We start from the raw sequence: 19,441 nt of genomic DNA on the forward strand, positions 1-19,441 counted from the left end.
GGGATGGTGCTGCCATTCATCCCAAAGGCCTGTGGTTGTCATTGCCTTTAAACATGGACTCCTTAAGTCTTGAGTCCTCAAAAATTAGACAAGCACCAGATAAAGGAAGAAGATGGCCACCACTAAGGAATGCTTGATATCTTTGTATATGCATGTTCTAATGTGTTCCATTTAGGGCGGAACTTCCTCCAGAGCCTGCAACAGCACGTGTATCGAGCTGCTCTATTCAGCCTGCTGCTATGACAACCATCAGGGGCAAATGTCAGGTCATCTCCCAGAATCTGTCTCTCCCTATAACTGCTTTGTCAGAAACCCAATAGCTGCCTTCTTTTTCTCACCAAACAGTTAAAAGCAACAGGGGGCATGGAAATAAATGTTGAGACATTCTTTATCCTCTCCCCAGTTTACAGGTTTGGTTCCTGTCATATAATATTTTTGATTTCCCCCATTTGGTGCTGACATTGTGTACTGGGCTGTTACACAACGTTTCAAATGATAGTATTAATTCCAATGATTACCACTCTATCAAGCTACGTATTACCATTGTTGGGCCTGAGCGTTCTATTGTGTGGCAGGCATCTCATCAACAGGCTCTTTCCTTCCCTAAAACTGAACTTTTTGCCCTGCTACATCAAGCCACATGTGGATATTGAGTGCATAACCTCATCCCAGTATATAACTAGGTAGATCTCTGAGGCTCAAAATGATGAAAAGCCAAAGCCGTTTTAATCCTACAGAGCGATACATAATTGAAGAGTCAATATTCCAAAAGACATCTGGAGGCCATGCCAGTGTTAGCCGGGTATTTAATCAAGCAGTACAATATGTTGGGCGGATAGTTGTTGCTACCTAGAGAAGAGGAAAAGGACTTAGTTTCCTGGGCTGATATGATCCAGGAGGTGCTTCCTCAAACCGATGCACTTTGAGATGGGTACCAATAAGGACAGGTGTGGAGCTGGCCCTGACGAGGAGCCTGAGCAAAGGCACTTGGGTGGGAAGAATTACGATGTCTTCAAAGGACTGAGATCTGGCTCTACATTCACATGCCTCTAAATCCTCACTATTTCATGGATACAGAAAGAAAACAGGGGCGACAAGGAGGGGCTGCACTTATGTGTGTGAGTCTGAGTCATGAATAACAGGCATGATGTATATACCTCACTGAGTTTGGGCAGAAAAATTCAGTGGGAAAATGTATGTGAATTCAACATTAAGGTATAAGAGAACACACAAACATTAGTATAATTGTGTGTGATGGTCTTCCTAAACATGTCCTGGTTATTTCCCAAATATAGTGGGGATGATACCTTATGTGGTAAAGAACTTGGAATTTAAACCTGAATCTGGATATTTGAAATGGTTTCAATAAATATTGTTCTTCGAGTAAGAATTACCCAATAAATAGTCATTTAAGAAATGAATGTAAAAAGCTACAGAAAAGGTTCTGTAGTTTTAAAAAGCTCACATGCAGATCCTTTATAAAGAATTTAAGAAAATACACTAATAACTGGGCAGTTCCCTAGAAGGGAAATTTTCCTCACACACATGGAGACATACAAAGCTTGACAGCTTCATTGGACTTCTCAAACTTGCTTCATAAGCAATAATAAAGGATAGAAAAATGCAACTCCATTAAACTAATGTGACCTTCTGAGTTCCACATCTGAAGTAGTATTCAAATTCTTGCATGTTATGAATGTATGATGGCATTAAGAGTTGAAATTTATGAAGCATTCTGATTTTCATTATTCAGAACATTACCCTGAAATAAAAAGGGAGCTAAACTCTGTACTGTATTGGTCTTCTTTTTTTCTTTTTAAAGAGAAATTCTGCTTCTAGTGAAATATGGAAAAATCACTGAAGAAAGGAAGAAAAATGGAGTGGGGGGGAAGAAAAGAAAGTCTAACCAGAAATTAACTTTCCCAGGCCTGTGGCTTTCATAAAATAAATTTATTGAACGAAGTGGTCTGTAAGGTTCTCTGGAGAACTTTTTTAAATGTTTACTTTTGAGAGAGAGAGAGAGAGAGAGAGAGAGAGCGAGCATGAATGGGGGAGGGGCAGAGAGAGAGGGAGACACAGAATCCCAAGCAGGCTCCAGGCTCTGAGCTGTCAGCACAGAGCCTGATGTGGTTGTGAGATCATGACCTGAGCCAAAGTCAGACGCTTAACTGACTGAGCCACCTAGGCACCCTGGAGCTCTGACTTTTTAAAATGAGTTGAATATGTCCCATAGTAAAAATGGTAATTTAATAACTTGAAGAAGAGGCTCTTCTGAAAAGTTGTTAGGTTAGCAATCCCCAAGTGTCGTGACTTTGTAGGTATTCCATATGTGTATTTAAAACATCCCGCTGTTTCTCATTCTCCAGACACTATTTCTTTTTTAATGTTTATTTTTGAGAAAGAGAGAGAGAGATAGTAGGGGGGGAGGGGCAGAGAGAGAGAGGGAGACAGAGGATCAGAAGTGGGCTCTGTGTTGTCATCAGAGAGCCTTACACGGGGCTCCAACTCATGCAACAGCGAGATCATGACCTGAGCTGAAGTCAGGTGCTTAACTGACTAAGCCACCCAGGTGCCCCTATTTGTTTTCTAAAGGTTTGAATCAAAGCCTGCCTTCTGCCCCTAAGTTCTCAGGTTCCCTCACCTAGAAGTAATCGTGGCTCACTGATAAATAACCAGTAGGAAAGACACCGGCATAGTAAAAAAGCTTTAATCGCTGCTTTTTGATGGGAATCATAATGCCTCTGAGATTCAGATAAACTTTTCACCTACAGCTACCTATTTTATTATTTATGCTTACAGTTATAGCCATGACCTCTTTTTGTACCTTTGTTCTCTGCCTTCTTTCTGGAACTCAGAACCATGACGTCTATTAAATCTCAATTAACTTTTCATGGAGGATTTTGGAGCGGGAGACTACACACAAACCTCAGAGATGAAAGAGGTGACTGTTCCTGCCATGTGCTGGAGCTCCCCGAGTGCCCTTGAATATCGGGACCAGAATGCACTATTATGTTTTCTTATGTATCAAAACTAGCACCAGAACCAAGAAAGATAAGAACATGGCATGCCACTAGAAGTGATTTAATGAGAAGTTTGATCTTAACATAGGAAGATCACTGGGCTTTCAACCTGATTGTATCATTTAAAGTGTTATTTTGATCTTGTTTATTATGTTCAGGGCAAACATTAAAAAGAACTTAGAGATGTGACTTGGATTTTGATCTATATATGCATCATTTTTCTCTTGATGAAAGGGTGCGGGTAAGGCCTCTTAGAAAATAGGTGTGCATAAACTCCTCAAACAGTGGTGAGAGGTAGTCTTTCTTATATCCCATGAACAGGATGTAAATGAGAACAAATACAGGCATGTCCTGTCGACATCTAGAAGCCTTTGGGTTGTTAAAGGAAAATAATAATTAAAAAAAATGTTTACTTAATTTTGAGAAAGAGACAGAGCACCAGCAGGGGAGAGGGAGAGAGAGATAGGATCCAAAGCAGGCTCTATGCTAAGAGCTCAGAGCCCAACGTGGGGCTCGAACTCACAAACCGTGAGATCACGACCTGAGCTGAAGTCAGACGCTTAACCAACTGAACCACCCAGGTGTCCCAGAAAATAATTTAAAAAAAAATTTTTTTTTCAATGTTTATTTATTTTTGGGACAGAGAGAGACAGAGCATGAACGGGGGAAGGGCAGAGAGAGAGGGAGACACAGAATCGGAAACAGGCTCCAGGCTCTGAGCCATCAGCCCAGAGCCCGACGCGGGGCTCGAACTCATGGACCGCGAGATCGTGACCTGGCTGAAGTTGGACGCTTAACCGACTGCGCCACCCAGGCGCCCCCAGAAAATAATTTTTAAAAAATATTGTTGACAAGGCAAAGAACACTGATAGTGCAGGAAAGATGTGGCTCCTTCCTGAGGGTGAGAAACGTAGAAGGAGGGTGTCAATAAAGATCAATATTGCCAGCAAGCCTATCAGAAAGCCAGGCTCTTTTGACCATTATCAGAAAGAGGAAAATTACCAAGAAAGCAGGCTGACCTGCCTCTGGGGTTTTCTCTAGGACATATTTTATAGCCTCACCTCTTCTGCAGTACCTGTGCCTGTAGGTAAGGCTCTAATATCAGAACTGCCCAAGCCTTGGTAAAGATTAATAATGAAATCCATGCTTAAAATTTACGATCAGAAGACTTCTGTCATGAAATGAAGATACACTGAAAGTGCTGAATGAAATGAAATGAACAAAAGAAAAGTAAAATAAGTGAAACAGAAACAAAAGTAAAATGATGTTTTAAGGAAAGCTAATATTCAGCTACCCCAACTACTCAGCTCTGCAGAAACCCCACTTCCCAAAGTGCTGAGTTATTGAGAGAAAAATGTGTTTCTTGAGGCCACGGGTCTCACTGTATTTACCACGTGAGTCATGTCAGTCATCATAAATCTCTTTAGGAAGCACAGTCCAATTTGTCAAGCCACTGTATTATCTAATTTCATAATAAATGTGTGACTATGGCTAAATTTCCCCAATCCACACAATATTGTTGTTTCAGAGTACCTGGTGGGTTTTAAAGTGGTTAAAGAGAAAAGACAGGACAGAAAATGAATATATTAGGAGAAATAAATTATAGAAATGAGTACATTTGGCATAAATTGAATATGGCAGATTTTCATTTATCTACTAAGCCTAAAAATAATTCATTCTAAAATAAATATTAACAAAGATGCTGTATTCACAGAGAGCGAAGTTAACCGTATGTTCGCCTGACTTTGGCACCAAAAAGTGTATAAACATAGTATGTGAATTTCTCCGTCTGAATTCAAGCCACCTACCCATATCCTGACACTTATCCAGAAACTAACAACATCCGAATCCAAAGATGTACCTAAAAATCTAAAAAGAAATCATTTCTGTAAGAATGTGGGAGGGGTGCCTGGTGACCCAGTTGATTAAGTGTATGACTCTTAATCTTGGCTCAGGTCATGAGCTCAGCGTTGTTGGCTAGAGCCTGCATCAGGCCCTGTGCTGCGTGTGGAGCCTGCTTAAGCTTCTCTCCCTCCCTCTTCCTCTACCCCTCTCTCTCTAAATTAATTAATTAATTAATTATATTAATTAAAAAATAAAAAAAAATAAAAAAGAATGTGCAAGAATTCTCGATGAAGCCAGAAAAACAAACAGTAAAGTAGACTGAGTGCAAAAACCCCCACATGGATATCACCCAAAAGGATAAAGGTTCTCAGCTTCAGATTCCCCATCCATAGAAGAAGGAAACCATTTACTCGACATGTGTCACAATAGTATGAGGGGCCAATAAAATGATGCTCTCTGCATTCCTATACAGATATAAACTGATATACCATTACACAAGGAAAATATGTATGCTAAGGAAAACTTTTATACAAAAGTAACCATATTCTCAATTTAAGAAAAAAAGATTAAAAAAATCACTGATTGATGAAAACTGTAATGTCAGTTTTCTGAGACATCATAAAGATAAAAAGATCTTTAAGACAAAAGAATAATCTTTGCATATAATTTCATAAACTAAAACTATAGGAAAACATTCAACTTTGATTTCTAATTCGCTGAGCTAAGGTTTTGGCACAGAAGAGCAGGTAAGCCCAGGTCACTCATGTTTAACTTAGAAATACCCTGAAACCGTCTGTTTATTTTGCAGAAGATTCATCTTCACAATCACTTTTTCGCATATGCTCAGCTTTACATATCATCTCATTTAAATAGCAAGTTTGAGGGGCGCTTGGGTGGCTCAGTCCGTTAAGTGTCTGACTCTTGATTCCGGTTCAGATCATGACCTCAGGATTTGTGAGATTGAGCCTGTAGCAAGCACTGTGCTGTTAGTACAGACAAGTGTTTGGGATTCTCTCTCTCCCTCTCTCTCTGCCCCTCCCCTGCTTGTGCTCGCTCTCAAATAAATAAAACTTAAAATAAATCAATAGCAAGTTTGAAATGATAGGTGGTAAGGAAAGTAATTCTTGTCTGAATCAGGACCTCACCTTTGCCCTCGAGTCTCAATACTCCTTGTCCATAGGCTTCTGAAGCTTTGTAAAAATAAGACATTTCAGTCTCCTTCACACTCCTCTCTGGCATGCATTAAAAGTCCAAATAACATCATATAAAGTGCCTACACAACCTAGTTTAAATCTTCATGTCCAATCTCCTGTCCTTGTATTTTTTTTCCCTCAAGAATCTTGTTTCCATCACAGGAGACTGTGATTTTTAACACTCAAGAAGTTTTCATGCATGGAAATGCTCTATGTGTCCAGAATATCATCCTTTAGCTTTTTTGTCTGTCAGAATCTCCTTTACTTCCCAAGGTCCAGATCTAATAGTGCCTCCTCTGGGAAGCCCTCCTGGGTTCTCTCGGCAGAATTACGAGTGCTGTCCCCTGGCTCTTACGGCAATCTGGTCATGCTCTTATAATTTTATTTATCATGCTAATTTCACTTATCTTTAATAGAATGTGAGTTTCTTGACGAAAAGTATTATGTCTTATCCATCTGTAAAGGGAGAGTAACAATACCTGTTCAGCAGCAATATTGTCAGAAATAACGGAATTAATATCTACAAAAAACCAATCTAGTGCTACTAACCAATCTAAGTGCTACTAAATCTAGCACTTAGTAAACTCTCAGTAAAGGTTCCCCTCTTCTTACTCGTTTCATGGCCTCTGTATATAGCAAAATATCTTCCATATAATGAATATTTGCTAAATAAACCACTTTAGAACTTATTTAGAAGCAATTTTCTCCTATTAACATTCCTATTCATATTCCTTGCTGATACAGATAAATGAAATATTTAAATAAGTACCCAGAGAAGTTAAAAAACCATGGAAAAAGAGTAAAGTTTAAAACTTTTTCCATTAAAAAGGTATCTTGCAAAAACTCAAGTTGGAATTAATTCATATTTGATGTCCAGCTGCATTAAGCTAATGCGGAAAGAATACAAACTCATAAAGCAATTATTTTGCTTACAAAATATCAGCAGAATTCAGGTCAAGTATTCCTCCCCACGGAGCAAATAAAAATTCTGGTGAAAGTATTTTAACCCTGTTTCTCAAATATTAAATAATGTGTACAATAAGCTCAAACTTTTAAATTGGAGTGGTAAAAATGCATTATAATGATCCACAAAGGATATTTTATGTAACTGTAAAGCATTTTATTTTGGCATATATCTTTACTTTTCTTTAGTTGTTATACTTCTAAAACTTCTGTATGTTTACAAAAATGTAATGGAACATATAATATTACCATATTTTTATTATTGAAGAATGTGATTATACCCATTCCTAGAGTCTGCTCTGGTCTAGTAGAGGTATGATGATAGGTCTGCAGTAGTGAGAATGCTTGCCATCATGTCTCTCTGGATTGGTTTACTGATTGGTCTATTTTTTGGTGCTCATGACTTCAAGGTCATGGTTTGATATCTACCGTGTTAGCTATTTCCCATATAGGAAAAAACTCTATTCCTTTAGAATATGATTATTCACTACATATTGCCAGGTCTTTTAGAGATGATGTAAGTAGATAATTCAGCGCACACCCATCACAGAAAGAGAAGAGCCGTCAAGTGATGCCCTCCAATGGTGAGTGTGCAAATGGCGTATTTATGGATGATTCAAATGGATGAACTACGCGTTTCTGAAGACTACAGAGCCTTATCTTTCTGTGGAGTTCTATTTGTAGCCAAGCACTGGATGTTGTGGTACCCCTGTTGTAAATATCTAACGTAAAAATTTAATTGATGGTGACTTCAAAATTGGAAAGAATAGAAATGTAATTTTTGGAAAGATTTAAAATAGTTGAATGACGGATACAAAATGGAATTGTACTTCAAGAATAAAACTGGAATTAGAAATCACATATGGCTTAGTTTCTTTTTAACTGAGGGCATAACTGATATGGCCATTGATACTTAATTGCCTCAGACTTGCGAAGAAATAAAAATTAAATCAAGGGACCCCATTATTTTTATCTGACACCATGAATTTTCATTTATAGGCTCTGGTGAATTTAAAAACAAAAAGTAAAAGAAGGAGAAAAGGATGGAGGGAAAATTCATTTAATATGATACATGCAAAACGTATGGAAAATTTGTGGGTTCTGAAGCTCAAGGCCAGTCCTCTTCAGATGGGAGTTACAGAGTTAGGGGTTCACTATCAAAGAATGTACCTGTGAATTTATGATTCCCTTTCCTATTCAAACCCCAGACTAGTCTGTCTGTGTCGATGCTTCTTAAAGAGTGTTACCAACCACTCAGAGGGGACATTTGGAAAATATATAGCAGGTGACACAGGCACGAAGTGGGTGGGGGGCCAGTTTCCTGGAAACTCCAGGCAGTCTTGATTGACTAAGAGCTGTCTCTCCTCCCATGTGGATTTTAAAATAAGTCCTTCTGGATATTTTGGGTGGGTGGAAGCCTACATACAATCACCTGAGCCTAAAAGTTCACTTCAGGTATGAACACAAAGTTTTTATGCATGCTTTTAAATATGCATTATTTCAGGCATATCACTACTATGTAAATCAAGGGAATATTGTACTGTGTATTGTTTGGAACTTTACCAATAGTTTTTCACCATCTGGAAAGTTCGTGTCACCAAGAGCGGTGAGCTGTCACATCACACGTATATCAGAGGACAGCTGTAGCTGCTGCTTCTTCAGTGATTTTAAATGGAACAAATGGTTTTAAAAAGCACAAGGATTGGATCAAAGCAGGGCTCTTCCCTGAGCAACTCTGCACTCTTGGGAGAAGTTGGCTTTAGCCTCAGTTTCCTCACTTCGTTAAAAGCCATGGCAATGACATAAAATAGGCTTGGAAAACACCTCGCACTGACTGCATCCCCAAACACTTCTGATGCTATTCTTCACCTTAACATTGCCATGAGTAAGGAGAATAAGGTCCCGTATAGTGAGATGACTTTGGGAAGTTTATTCTATCTAAATAGTTTTTTTTTTTTAATTTTTTTAACGTTTATTTACTTTTGAGAGAGAGAGAGAGAGAGAGACAGAGCATGAATGGGGAAGCATCAGAGAGAGAGGGAGACACAGAATCTGAAACAGGCTCCAGGCTCTGAGCTGTCAGCACAGAGCTTCACAACGGGGCTTGAATTCACGGACAGCGAGATCATGACCCGAGCTGAAGTCGGACGCTCAACCGACTGAGCCACCCAGGCGCCCCTCTATCTAAATAGTTTTAAATTACACACGTCACAAAGGAAATACAATGTAATCCAAGAACTACCCTCTATGGCACTTCGTTGTCCTTCTATAGTGTATTTTCTCCTTCAGATGAGAGGAGCGTGCTGAAACAGATGTTGAAAGATTCCAAGATGACAGGTTTTCTCTAAAATATCATGTTATAAATATGAAAGAAAAATGGTGGGAGCAGTATACAAGTTGAGGATGATTAAGAATGGGAGCCTGGGGGTGTGGGCTGGAAAGGAACAGAAATTGGTTTCCAGCTGCATCTCAGTTACCATCACATTGTTTCAATTTAAGCATAAAACCCTACTGAAAAATGTTGCTTTAAGTTGTGCATTTGTTACAGTTTATAAGTGGTACCAAAAGGACACACAGGACAGAATGAAATACGAAAGAAAAGCTGCCCGTCTTGAAAACTCTGTCTTGACCAGGGGGCTTCAGCTAGTTTTCAAAAATGTCCTTGAGAAAATAAAAAGTCTGTGTCAAAACTGCCACCATGCTTACACAGCTATGTTTTCAACTTTGTATCCACAATGACATTTTTCTTTTGATAATATGCTCACTAATATGTCCACCCTAACAGAACACAGGAAGAATCATGACAAGAAGCAGGTCGCAGGGAATTCAGCACTGCCAAAGAAAACAGAGTAGCAGGGACTATGCTAGGCTCACTCAGTGTTTGTAGGTCCTGGCTGGTGCTTTCATGCTGGTTTACCAGCTCTGATTTTTTTTCTTTTTAATTTAGCAAAACACCCACTTTTCAGTAATTTTTCCCTTGATTTCTCACCCTTTATTATGTCACAAGCAACTAACAAGCCATGTCCCCTTGCCCCCTTCACTATGTTCTTTTCAATAGAGTCAAAGAGGTCACATCACAGCCTACCATTGACTTCCCATCTGTCCTCATCACTGCAAAAGCAGTCACCTAGCACGTGTGCTGTGCTGTCCTTCACGAGGGCCGTGTCTGTTGCACTGATGCTGTCACAGCCCTTACCCCTTGGTTTTATGTGATCCCCAATATGGCACTACAAACTAACTGAAAGAACTGGGGATAGAGAAAAGAAACCAAAGAAACTCTTATTATTCATGAATCCCTTAAGTTTATCAGTCATCAAGCCCAGGAATGAAACATGTATCATCCCTTAAAAAAACAGCAAAAAATATACACCAATGGGAAATAAATCATCAGCAAGTAGCAAGTTCTAATCTCTCACTTTCTGCTTTTGTCTGTTCAGATGAACTGTAACCAAGAACCTTGAGAGATCTTTGTTTTTAAGGAAAGAGGAATGAAATAAAGACTGAACAAAGGCAATCTTTTAGTTGAAAGATAAGCTATGACATAGAATCATAAAAGTGAAGTCTGATTTTGACCAGTTTTTTGAATTGTCAGAGTGAGGAAGAATTTCCTACGGACCATAAAAATTCCAGATTTTCACGTTAAAATAAAAGAAATGCGGACTATATTCTATAATGCATTGAGGGTTGACCTCAGCTCTGTGAAATCTGATTCCGGATGAAACGGTAGTCTCCTGTCCTTGCCACTGGCTTGCCCCGGGGCTCAGGCTGCATAATAACCAGACTCGTCTGGATCGTGGTGCAAGGTGGGCATATGAAATAAAGTATTTAACACATCCATAACACCTTTCATGTTCATAGCTCAAACAGCTTTATAAAATCCAATTAATTCATCAAGCTTCATAAACTCTGAAGGACATACATAATTATAGCTCTCCGTGTGGCTATGCAATGGCAGCAAGCACTCAGATATGGGGCTTAACAGAATCCAGATTTAACTGTCCAGTTTTTGAGCTTTCATGCACCTACAGAAAGGCAGGGATGTGATACAGAATCTCTGAGTCACCAGCAAATTCTAAGAGTTGTGAGTTGGGTTAAGAATGTGCACAGAAAAGGATGATCTCATCGCCAACACCCAAAAGAATCCTTCTCTCTCTTACTTGCGTAAAGAAGGTCTAGATCTAATTAGGAGAGGGCTGTCCCATTCGCATGCTTTGGTTGGCAGTGCACAATTACTTGATGGAACACTTTGTGTGGCATGTTAAATGAAATATGAGTTCAGAGTAAGCAGAAATAATTCATGGATTTTTAAATATCTGTGTGTAATATATTTTATTTATTTTGAAATACTAAACACTCAATCAGTTTTCACAGTTTAGAACTCATTTCCCAGATGAAGTGAGGCACTTTTTCAAGCTGATATTGAGGCAAAAATGTCCTGCCTGGAATAGTTTGCTTACTGGGGAAACCTGGTTTGCTAGATATGAAAGAGCATAAATATCTTTATGATTAAAACAGATGGTTTTCCAACAGAAAACTGCACTGTCAAAAACATTACAAGCAGAGGCACAAATGATAGGAGTCCTAAGAGTTTGTTCCAGGACACGGGTTTTCCCTCAGTGAATATAATCAATGGAAGGTAGTAAGACTGTAGAGAGATCTAGAGTGTCCGCCTCCCACAGTAGAAACTCATTGTCTGATTTGCTCATTCAGCGGGGTGACCCTGTACAAATAACCCCTCTTCCTTGAGCCTTGGGTTCCTTACATGGACATGGGAATAATAACACCTGCTTTCCATGGGGTGTTGAAATTACTAAATAGGAAAAATAAAGTCCCACAAAGCACCTATTGGGTTGCCAATAAATCACAGAATGTATTTTTTTTTTTTTAATTTTTTTTTTCAACGTTTATTTATTTTTGGGACAGAGAGAGACAGAGCATGAACGGGGGAGGGGCAGAGAGAGAGGGAGACACAGAATTGGAAACAGGCTCCAGGCTCTGAGCCATCAGCCCAGAGCCTGACGCGGGGCTCGAACTCACGGACCGCGAGATCGTGACCTGGCTGAAGTCGGACGTTTAACCGACTGCGCCACCCAGGCGCCCCCAGAATGTATTTTTTAAAATATTTTCTTCCATATCCCCCATAAATCCCAGGTCCACTGAACACTTTTAAAACCTGGAAAGAACGTTCCTCTGTGGGGAAAATATCGGACATCCCCTATTCCCAGGAGACAGAGCTTTGCAATAAATGACCACTGTGTAGGAGGACAGAAAAAGGAAACAGGTAACATGGGAAGCAGGGTCAAGGACCACTGATCCCCACCCATTCTGGCCCCCTGGTCCCTGGGCAGTAGTTAGAAGTCACTGTTCTCATGATTGCTAATAGCTAAAAGTTGCTAGTAGCTTTTCTTCAATGGGTAGAAGTTCTAGGAAGCAACTTTGATGTCAATTTAAAGACTGCCCAAATGAGTATTCCTTTCTGACAACAGGACACGTGTGTTAGTAAAGAGCCGATCTTAGGACTGGAGGTAACATTTTCCTACCACTTAGGTACGTATGGAAGCACATACACAGGAGTTCGAATACAGGATAGCTCTGAAAATATATGTAAACTTATTAAATGAGCTATGCTTTCATATGCCTTGCCTTATTGAATCCTCAAAATAAACCTATGAATTTGATATATGTAACCTCGATTTGATAGATTAGGCCAACAGTGGTTAAGTTACTGGACCCAATATTGGTGGATACATAGAAGTATCACAGGTAGTTCATAGCACCAATCAGTCATTTCATTTTCATGACAACTGTACATATGACTGACACCATTCTAGAGTGTAGACGAGGTGGGATATATGTCAAGACAACACAGAAAAGCGCATTGAATCCCAGAATTCTATTATGTTGGTTTCTAGAATTATGATATTTTCTCAAATAGACTTCGTCTGACTTCAAAATTCCTATATCTGAGATACTACTATTAATGTTTCTTTCTAGATTTATTGATGCCAAGGCAATGACAGAACATCAGTTACAATCTTTTCCTAGGCTAAATTTGTTGATGCTTACTATATGCCAGGCTAAGTACTTAACATAAATGTGTCATTTAGCATGCTCACAACAACCCTTTAGGATTAGAACTGTTATTGTTATCGTGCCCATGAAGAAACTGAGGCACAGAGACTGGAGTAGCTTTCTGAAGGGCTATTAGTAAGAGCAGGGCTGAGAAACCAAACCAGATGTACTTAACTCCAGAATGTGCCATCTTAATGACTGTGTTATATGGTATTGTATACAGGGCTCTGACTTGTTCCAAGTAAGATAGATTCTAGGCTTATAATAATGATAAAACTCTCACGGAGGAATGCATATGTGCATAAACATGACTGGCCAAGGATGATTAACAAACTCAAAATCAGTATTTTCATATACATTTTATCTGAGGCTAATACTACATTTAAAAAATATTAACTAGGGGTGCCTGGATGGCTCAGTCGGTTAAGTGTCTGACTCTTGGTTTTGGCTCAAATCATGATCTCACAGTTCATGGGGTTAAGCCTCACATGGACAGTGAGTGCACTGACAGTGTGGAGCCTGCTTAAGATTCTCTCTCTCTCTCTCTCTCTGCCCCTCCCCCACTTGCACTGTCTCTGTCTCCGTCAAAATAAATAAACTTAAAAAACTTTTTTTAAATAAAAAAAAATATTAACCAGGGATTTCATATTTTGCATTGTTTAGAATTATTAGCACATGCCATATTAATAATAAACACATACAATTTTAAAATACTGCCATTCTGAAACATTTTGAAATATTTTGGTCCTGGACTGGAGATACTTGTTTTATATATATGTACATATACATACATATATGTATATACGTACATACATATATATACATACATATACATATATAATGTATATGTACAATGTATATATATATAATTTATATGTATATATGTATATGCACGTATATACATGTATGTATGCATATATATACATGTATATATATGTATAGTATGCATATATATGCATATGTATGTATATGTATATATATACATGTATATATATGTATGCACATATATACATACATATATATACATATATATAATTTTAAGACTCTCATTGGCCTGTAGGAAAAAACAAAATTAGACTGAAAATTTAGTCTTCTCATCCCAAACTCAACTAAAGATATGAAGCACAAGATCATTTGTTGTAAAAATAACTTAAAAGTCAGAACACAGCATACTTTTATGTGTAGTATTTAATATTGTGTGCTATACTTTAGTATTTGATTATGGACAATTATGAGGGCCAGAGATAAAAAGAACACAGAGAAAGGCATTCAGACCTGAGGAGGGGAGACCGACAGAGGCACATAAACCAAGGGAAAACTGAGCAAGACATAAGCGCACAACGCCCGCAAGATGCACATGCCCACACCACATACAGCTACATCCCTAGGAAGGAGACACAGATAGAAGGATACTTGATGGGTATACAGTAAATGATTCATTAATGCGGAAGCAAGCCCAGGACATATATTTTCATTATTTTCTGTCCCCATTTTACAGCTTTCCAGTCTTTCAAAGTATGTGCTTTCAAGATTCCCAGAGCAATTCACTGACGTTTAGCAGCAGAGCAGGGGAAATTAAGGAGAGGTTCACTTTCACTCGAAATGAACACAATCGTGTCACTATTATAAACAATCAGGTAAATGTACAAAACGAACATAAATGATCAGTTAGAACCATTTATTTAAATAAGTAATTAGCCTGCAAATTGGATACTAGCCAGAATTCCTGATTTTATAGCTGTCCATTTTTAAAAATTTTTTATTGTTTATTTTTGAGAGAAAGAGAGACAGAGTGTGAGTAGGGGAGGGACAGAGAAAGAGGGAGACACAGAATCCAAAGCAGGCTCTAGGCTCTAAGCTGTCAGCACAGAACCCGATGCAGGGCTTGAACCCACGAACTACACCGTGCGATCACGACTTGAGCTGATGTCAGACACTTAACTGACTGAGCCACCCAGGTGCCCCACAACTGTCCATTTTTTCACCACGGAAAATGTAATGGATGCCCGCTGCTCTCATGATCCTACACTTTCAACTTTCAATTCATATCATAAAGACCCCAAAACTCTACCTCAGTGTACTTCAAAATCCATCCCAGAGCTTTCGCCCTTCTACCTGAATCAGACTAACTGAACCATATTTGCAATAGCTGGTGTCCACCGACCCTGAGGCTCCTCGGTACCTGTTGTCTGTCCAGGCGCATCCTCTTGGCGGCATTTCTGCTCTCACTCTCACAGGCTGAAGCCAAGATACTCTCTGCAACTGCTGAAGTCAGGTGGGAAGGAATAGGTCGAGACTAAAAAAAAAAAAAAAAAAAAAAAAAAGAAAGAAAAAAAAGAGAGAGAGAGACATGAAAAATTATTAACAGACCCGTGCAATTCTCAGAAGAGCTCACAGGATGTGCAGGAGTATCCATTTATTTCGACTAAATTAATTTTGATAAAAAGAGGAAATGGAAATTGCAAAGATGAAAAATGAAAGCTAGTTAGAGGTTAAAGCTATAGTTGCTACACAGATCCATCAGTCATTCCCAGACCTCCACATTCCCAAGTATTTCGTCTGGGCCATTACGCTGGAACTTGAACAGGCGGTGACAAAATGCTGACTGGGTTTTGCAAATAAAAGAAGTGCCTCAATTCTTTCAAAACACATGACAATGCACAACAAAACAAAAGCAAGTGACAAGGCTGAAACATAGCTGGAAAAATGGACAAGACACTCAGACCATGTCAAACAATCTTAATATGAAATATGAGTATTTACAGTTGAAGTTGTGACACATTTGCTGTGACTAAAATCCTCTAAGAAAGCTTAAATACAAACCAAAAAGTCAGTCCTAGAACAATTTTGATATAATAAAAGTTTGATATTTTCATCTGAGCTGTATGTGTACCTACATGTTTTATTTATAAAATAGGAGTCTATGATATTACTAACTTAATAGATACATGTTGGAAATCCATCTTCTGTATAGTCCACGCAGAAATTAATTAACCCCCCAACTAAGCTCGTAATTAACTTCAAATTGTTTGCAACTCTCCATATCATTTGTGATAATCAGCAATTTTTTCCATTTTCTTTTCCCCTAATTACGTGCAAAATCATCTAACTGAAAGATGAAGTGTTTAATGATATTGAACAGTTTTTTAATGAAGATAAGCAAATGACAGATAAGAAATAACATGACAATTTAGCCAGATAAGTTAGCCAAAGATGCAATTACAAAATAAAAATGCCCTTTGGGAAGTTAGCCTATATAATGGCATGCCACCTTAGAGCTTCCAAAGCCTCAATCTCAAATATGTATGGATGCCATTTATTAGAAGCCTCTGACCTAATAGATACCTTTTAATTTTTTTTAAGTGAATATGAGCATGCCTTTATGGCACTTGATTCATTTTGCTAAGTCTAGCATGTAAAATGTGCTTTAGCAAATTGACCCATAGGGTTTATATCTCAGTATTATGGAACAGCTAAATTCAGACCATCAATGTTTTCACAGATATTCGTCAGTGGAATTTGTATAGTGTACGAAGAGACCAGGCTCTGACCTTGCGTGACCTAGGAAACAGTTTCTGTAGCTGCCTCAGCCGCCTTCCTCATGCTTCCACCTGCAAAGTCACCTCTATAGACAAAAGGTAAGAAAGGTACAGGGTACTGTCTCCACTGTGAACCCTGTGAGATGCTTGAAATGACACCTGGACAACTTTGATAATAAAGCGTTAGGATATCTGGAAATGCTATTTTTTTTTGCAAAAGAAAGAAAAGAGAGAGGCCCCTGAGGTGGCAGTTAAAAGCAGCAGATGCATTTTGAGAAGGAAATCAGAAAGCCAGAATTTGTGTAGGGAACAGAGAGGAGGGTCGAATCAGATAAATTAAAAAAAATAATAGTCATGAAGATGTAAATATAATTTAAAAAGTCATATTGCTTCTTTATTTCATTCGTACTTCCCTGAGTATGGATAAGATAATCTAGCTCAGAACTAAAAACATATTGAGCCACAAAATCAGTGTCTCATGAAAGGACACAACTCTGGCCACAGCTTGGCTCAAAACTATAATCTAAACCACACAGGAATTAGGTACACGATGTTGTTTTCCCTCAATTGAATTATTTGGAGGCAAAGATATTACAGACAACAATGAGAATAGGAACATTCCATTATGGAAAAGGAAAAATTATTTGATTGTAGCTAACATTATTCAAATAGAAGTGACAGTTCACATCATTATAAACTACATTATTAGACCTTTCATCTGGTTCTAGGGACTGAATTAACACAATCTAAATAAAACATCAGCAGCCTCTCTTTTCTTGATGTAATTATTGACAGACACATGAAATTCAGAGAGATGTATTTCTGCTCTTCATTATCTTTATTTCTATCAGGTATCTCCATTCAAAATTAGGAATATATAAAGCTGTGGAACTTTATTCAGCTGATTCGATTATAGCAATAAACACACACCTTCTTAAACACATAAAGGTTTGTTGAACAGATAAAACAAAAGGTAAAATCTCCCTGTAATTAAAATTAGCTTTTCTTTTAAAATTCTTTTTAATTTTTAAAATAAAATGGGAAATAACCTTCACTAGAACAGTAAAAGTTATTAGGCATGATAATCTATATAATTTCCTTTTCAGAGAACATAACAGAGAAAGTTGGGCCTTTTCCAGATAAAGGAAATTGGTCTTCTTAGAAACTAGAATAATGTCCTGGCCGAGTGAGAGGCTAGATCATTTTTAAGGTCACTGGATAGCCTTATATTTCAAGATTTTGGAAAAAAAAATCAACTTCAAGATAAAGCAATCATGTACTCTTTCCTATTAAGTGCAAAAAAATAAGTAGAAGCAAAGATATATGATAAACATTGCCAGTAGGTAAATGATATAATTTTGAAAATACAGTTGTTCTGAGCTTATTGTAGAATTATAGCTTGGTAACTGTAAATAGCCATAGAAATCATTCAGTACAAGTTTCTTCTCTGAAGTCTGAAGAAACTGAAACCCAGATAAGTGATTTGCTAAAGGACAAGTTGACTAGATATAGAAACCAAGGTTCCTGTCTCCTAATTCTCAACCCTTCCATTGTCTAAATTCTGTTGTATACTTAGTACTTTTATGTAATTTATCATTAATGGAAAATATTGTAGAAAAAAATCCTTACACACACCCTGTTGCGTTCAATAAGCACACCAAAGACAACCCTTATATGTGTATATTACAGTCATGCTCATTGGAAAGAAAGGCAGAATGAATAAAATCTATATTACAGTTTAATATACATGTATTTTTCAAAGAATTTCCTATATCTTAAGTGAATAATAAAATATATACCCCTAAGTAGAAACCACTACCACCCTAATTTTAAGATAAATCTAACACCTAACTCATACTGAGTGGTTGGGATGGGCAGACATAATATAAGAAGCTGAGATTCATTATCTAATTTAATTTTCCAAGCAACTCGTGAGAAAAATATTTATAATACTCCTATTGAGGAAAGATAAATTGAAGTTCTGAGAAATCATATAACTTGCCTGAGATCACACAGCTATGTGTGTGGAAATACCTGAATTCATATCTGAGTCTGATGATAAGTTGGGAGTAATAGTTAATTCCTAGTAAAGAATTATTGCCAAAGTACATCGAAGGTCTCAGCAGCTTAAACAAAGTTAGAGATCTTAAATATTACACACTCCTACAGAGAAATCCATTTACAGCTAACTCTATTTTGCATTTAAGCAAAGAGTGTATTAGGATCTCACTAAAATTCTTCTCTTAAAGAGACTGAAATTCTCCTAACATATTTTCCTATTAATTCTTTAAAAACCTTTCTTCACTAATAGCACAAAAATGAGTTTAACTTATCTCAGTTCTGTCACATATTCTACACGGACGCAATATAAAGTCACACGATTTTCATGTTGGAGAAACCAGAAGTGCCAAAACGAAACATAAGAAAACCTTAGTTGTGTGCCCAAAATGAGAATAGGGAACCAGGCAGGGTTCTTTCTTTCCTGTGAGGCAATCTGTTAAAAATTCCCTTGGTTCTAATACTGATGAGCCAATAATGAATGCCAATGCTTTCACCACCCTTGGAGCTCCATTATGCTGCGCTTGGATAGAAGATACTAAAATTGCAAGTCTTTTGCTTATTGTCCCTCTATAATTTGTTCTTTCATAATTTGTACTTTCATAAGTACTTCGCAACTCTGAAGTACTTATACCAAGATAGTAAGAAGGAAATTAATCATTTTTGCTCCTTATCAAAGTGATTTTATCATAGAGGAATTTAAAACTATTATTTACTGTGAGTTTTGAGAACTATCTTCACCAGAACTCTC

The 19,441-nt window shown here is 37.8% G+C and overlaps 1 protein-coding gene across 11 annotated transcripts in view; it reads right to left on the minus strand.

The window, feature by feature from the left end:
* NOL4 (nucleolar protein 4) overlaps positions 1 to 19,441 on the minus strand; it is a 436,192-nt gene that overhangs the window by 101,011 nt on the left and 315,740 nt on the right. For all 11 annotated transcript variants that reach the window (XR_015242528.1, XM_086682717.1, XM_086682710.1 and 8 more), the window contains one exon: positions 15,276 to 15,389. Coding sequence is in view for 10 of the 11 variants with exons in the window: in XM_086682717.1 (XP_086538843.1) it covers positions 15,276 to 15,389 (114 nt within the window). In the remaining variant the exon portion in view is untranslated. The remainder of the gene's footprint in view (positions 1 to 15,275; positions 15,390 to 19,441) is intronic.

This window comes from Puma concolor, chromosome D3 (assembly GCF_028749965.1).
Source record: "Puma concolor isolate L17-30 chromosome D3, mPumCon1.1.hap2, whole genome shotgun sequence".
Classification (NCBI taxonomy): Eukaryota; Metazoa; Chordata; class Mammalia; order Carnivora; family Felidae; genus Puma; species Puma concolor.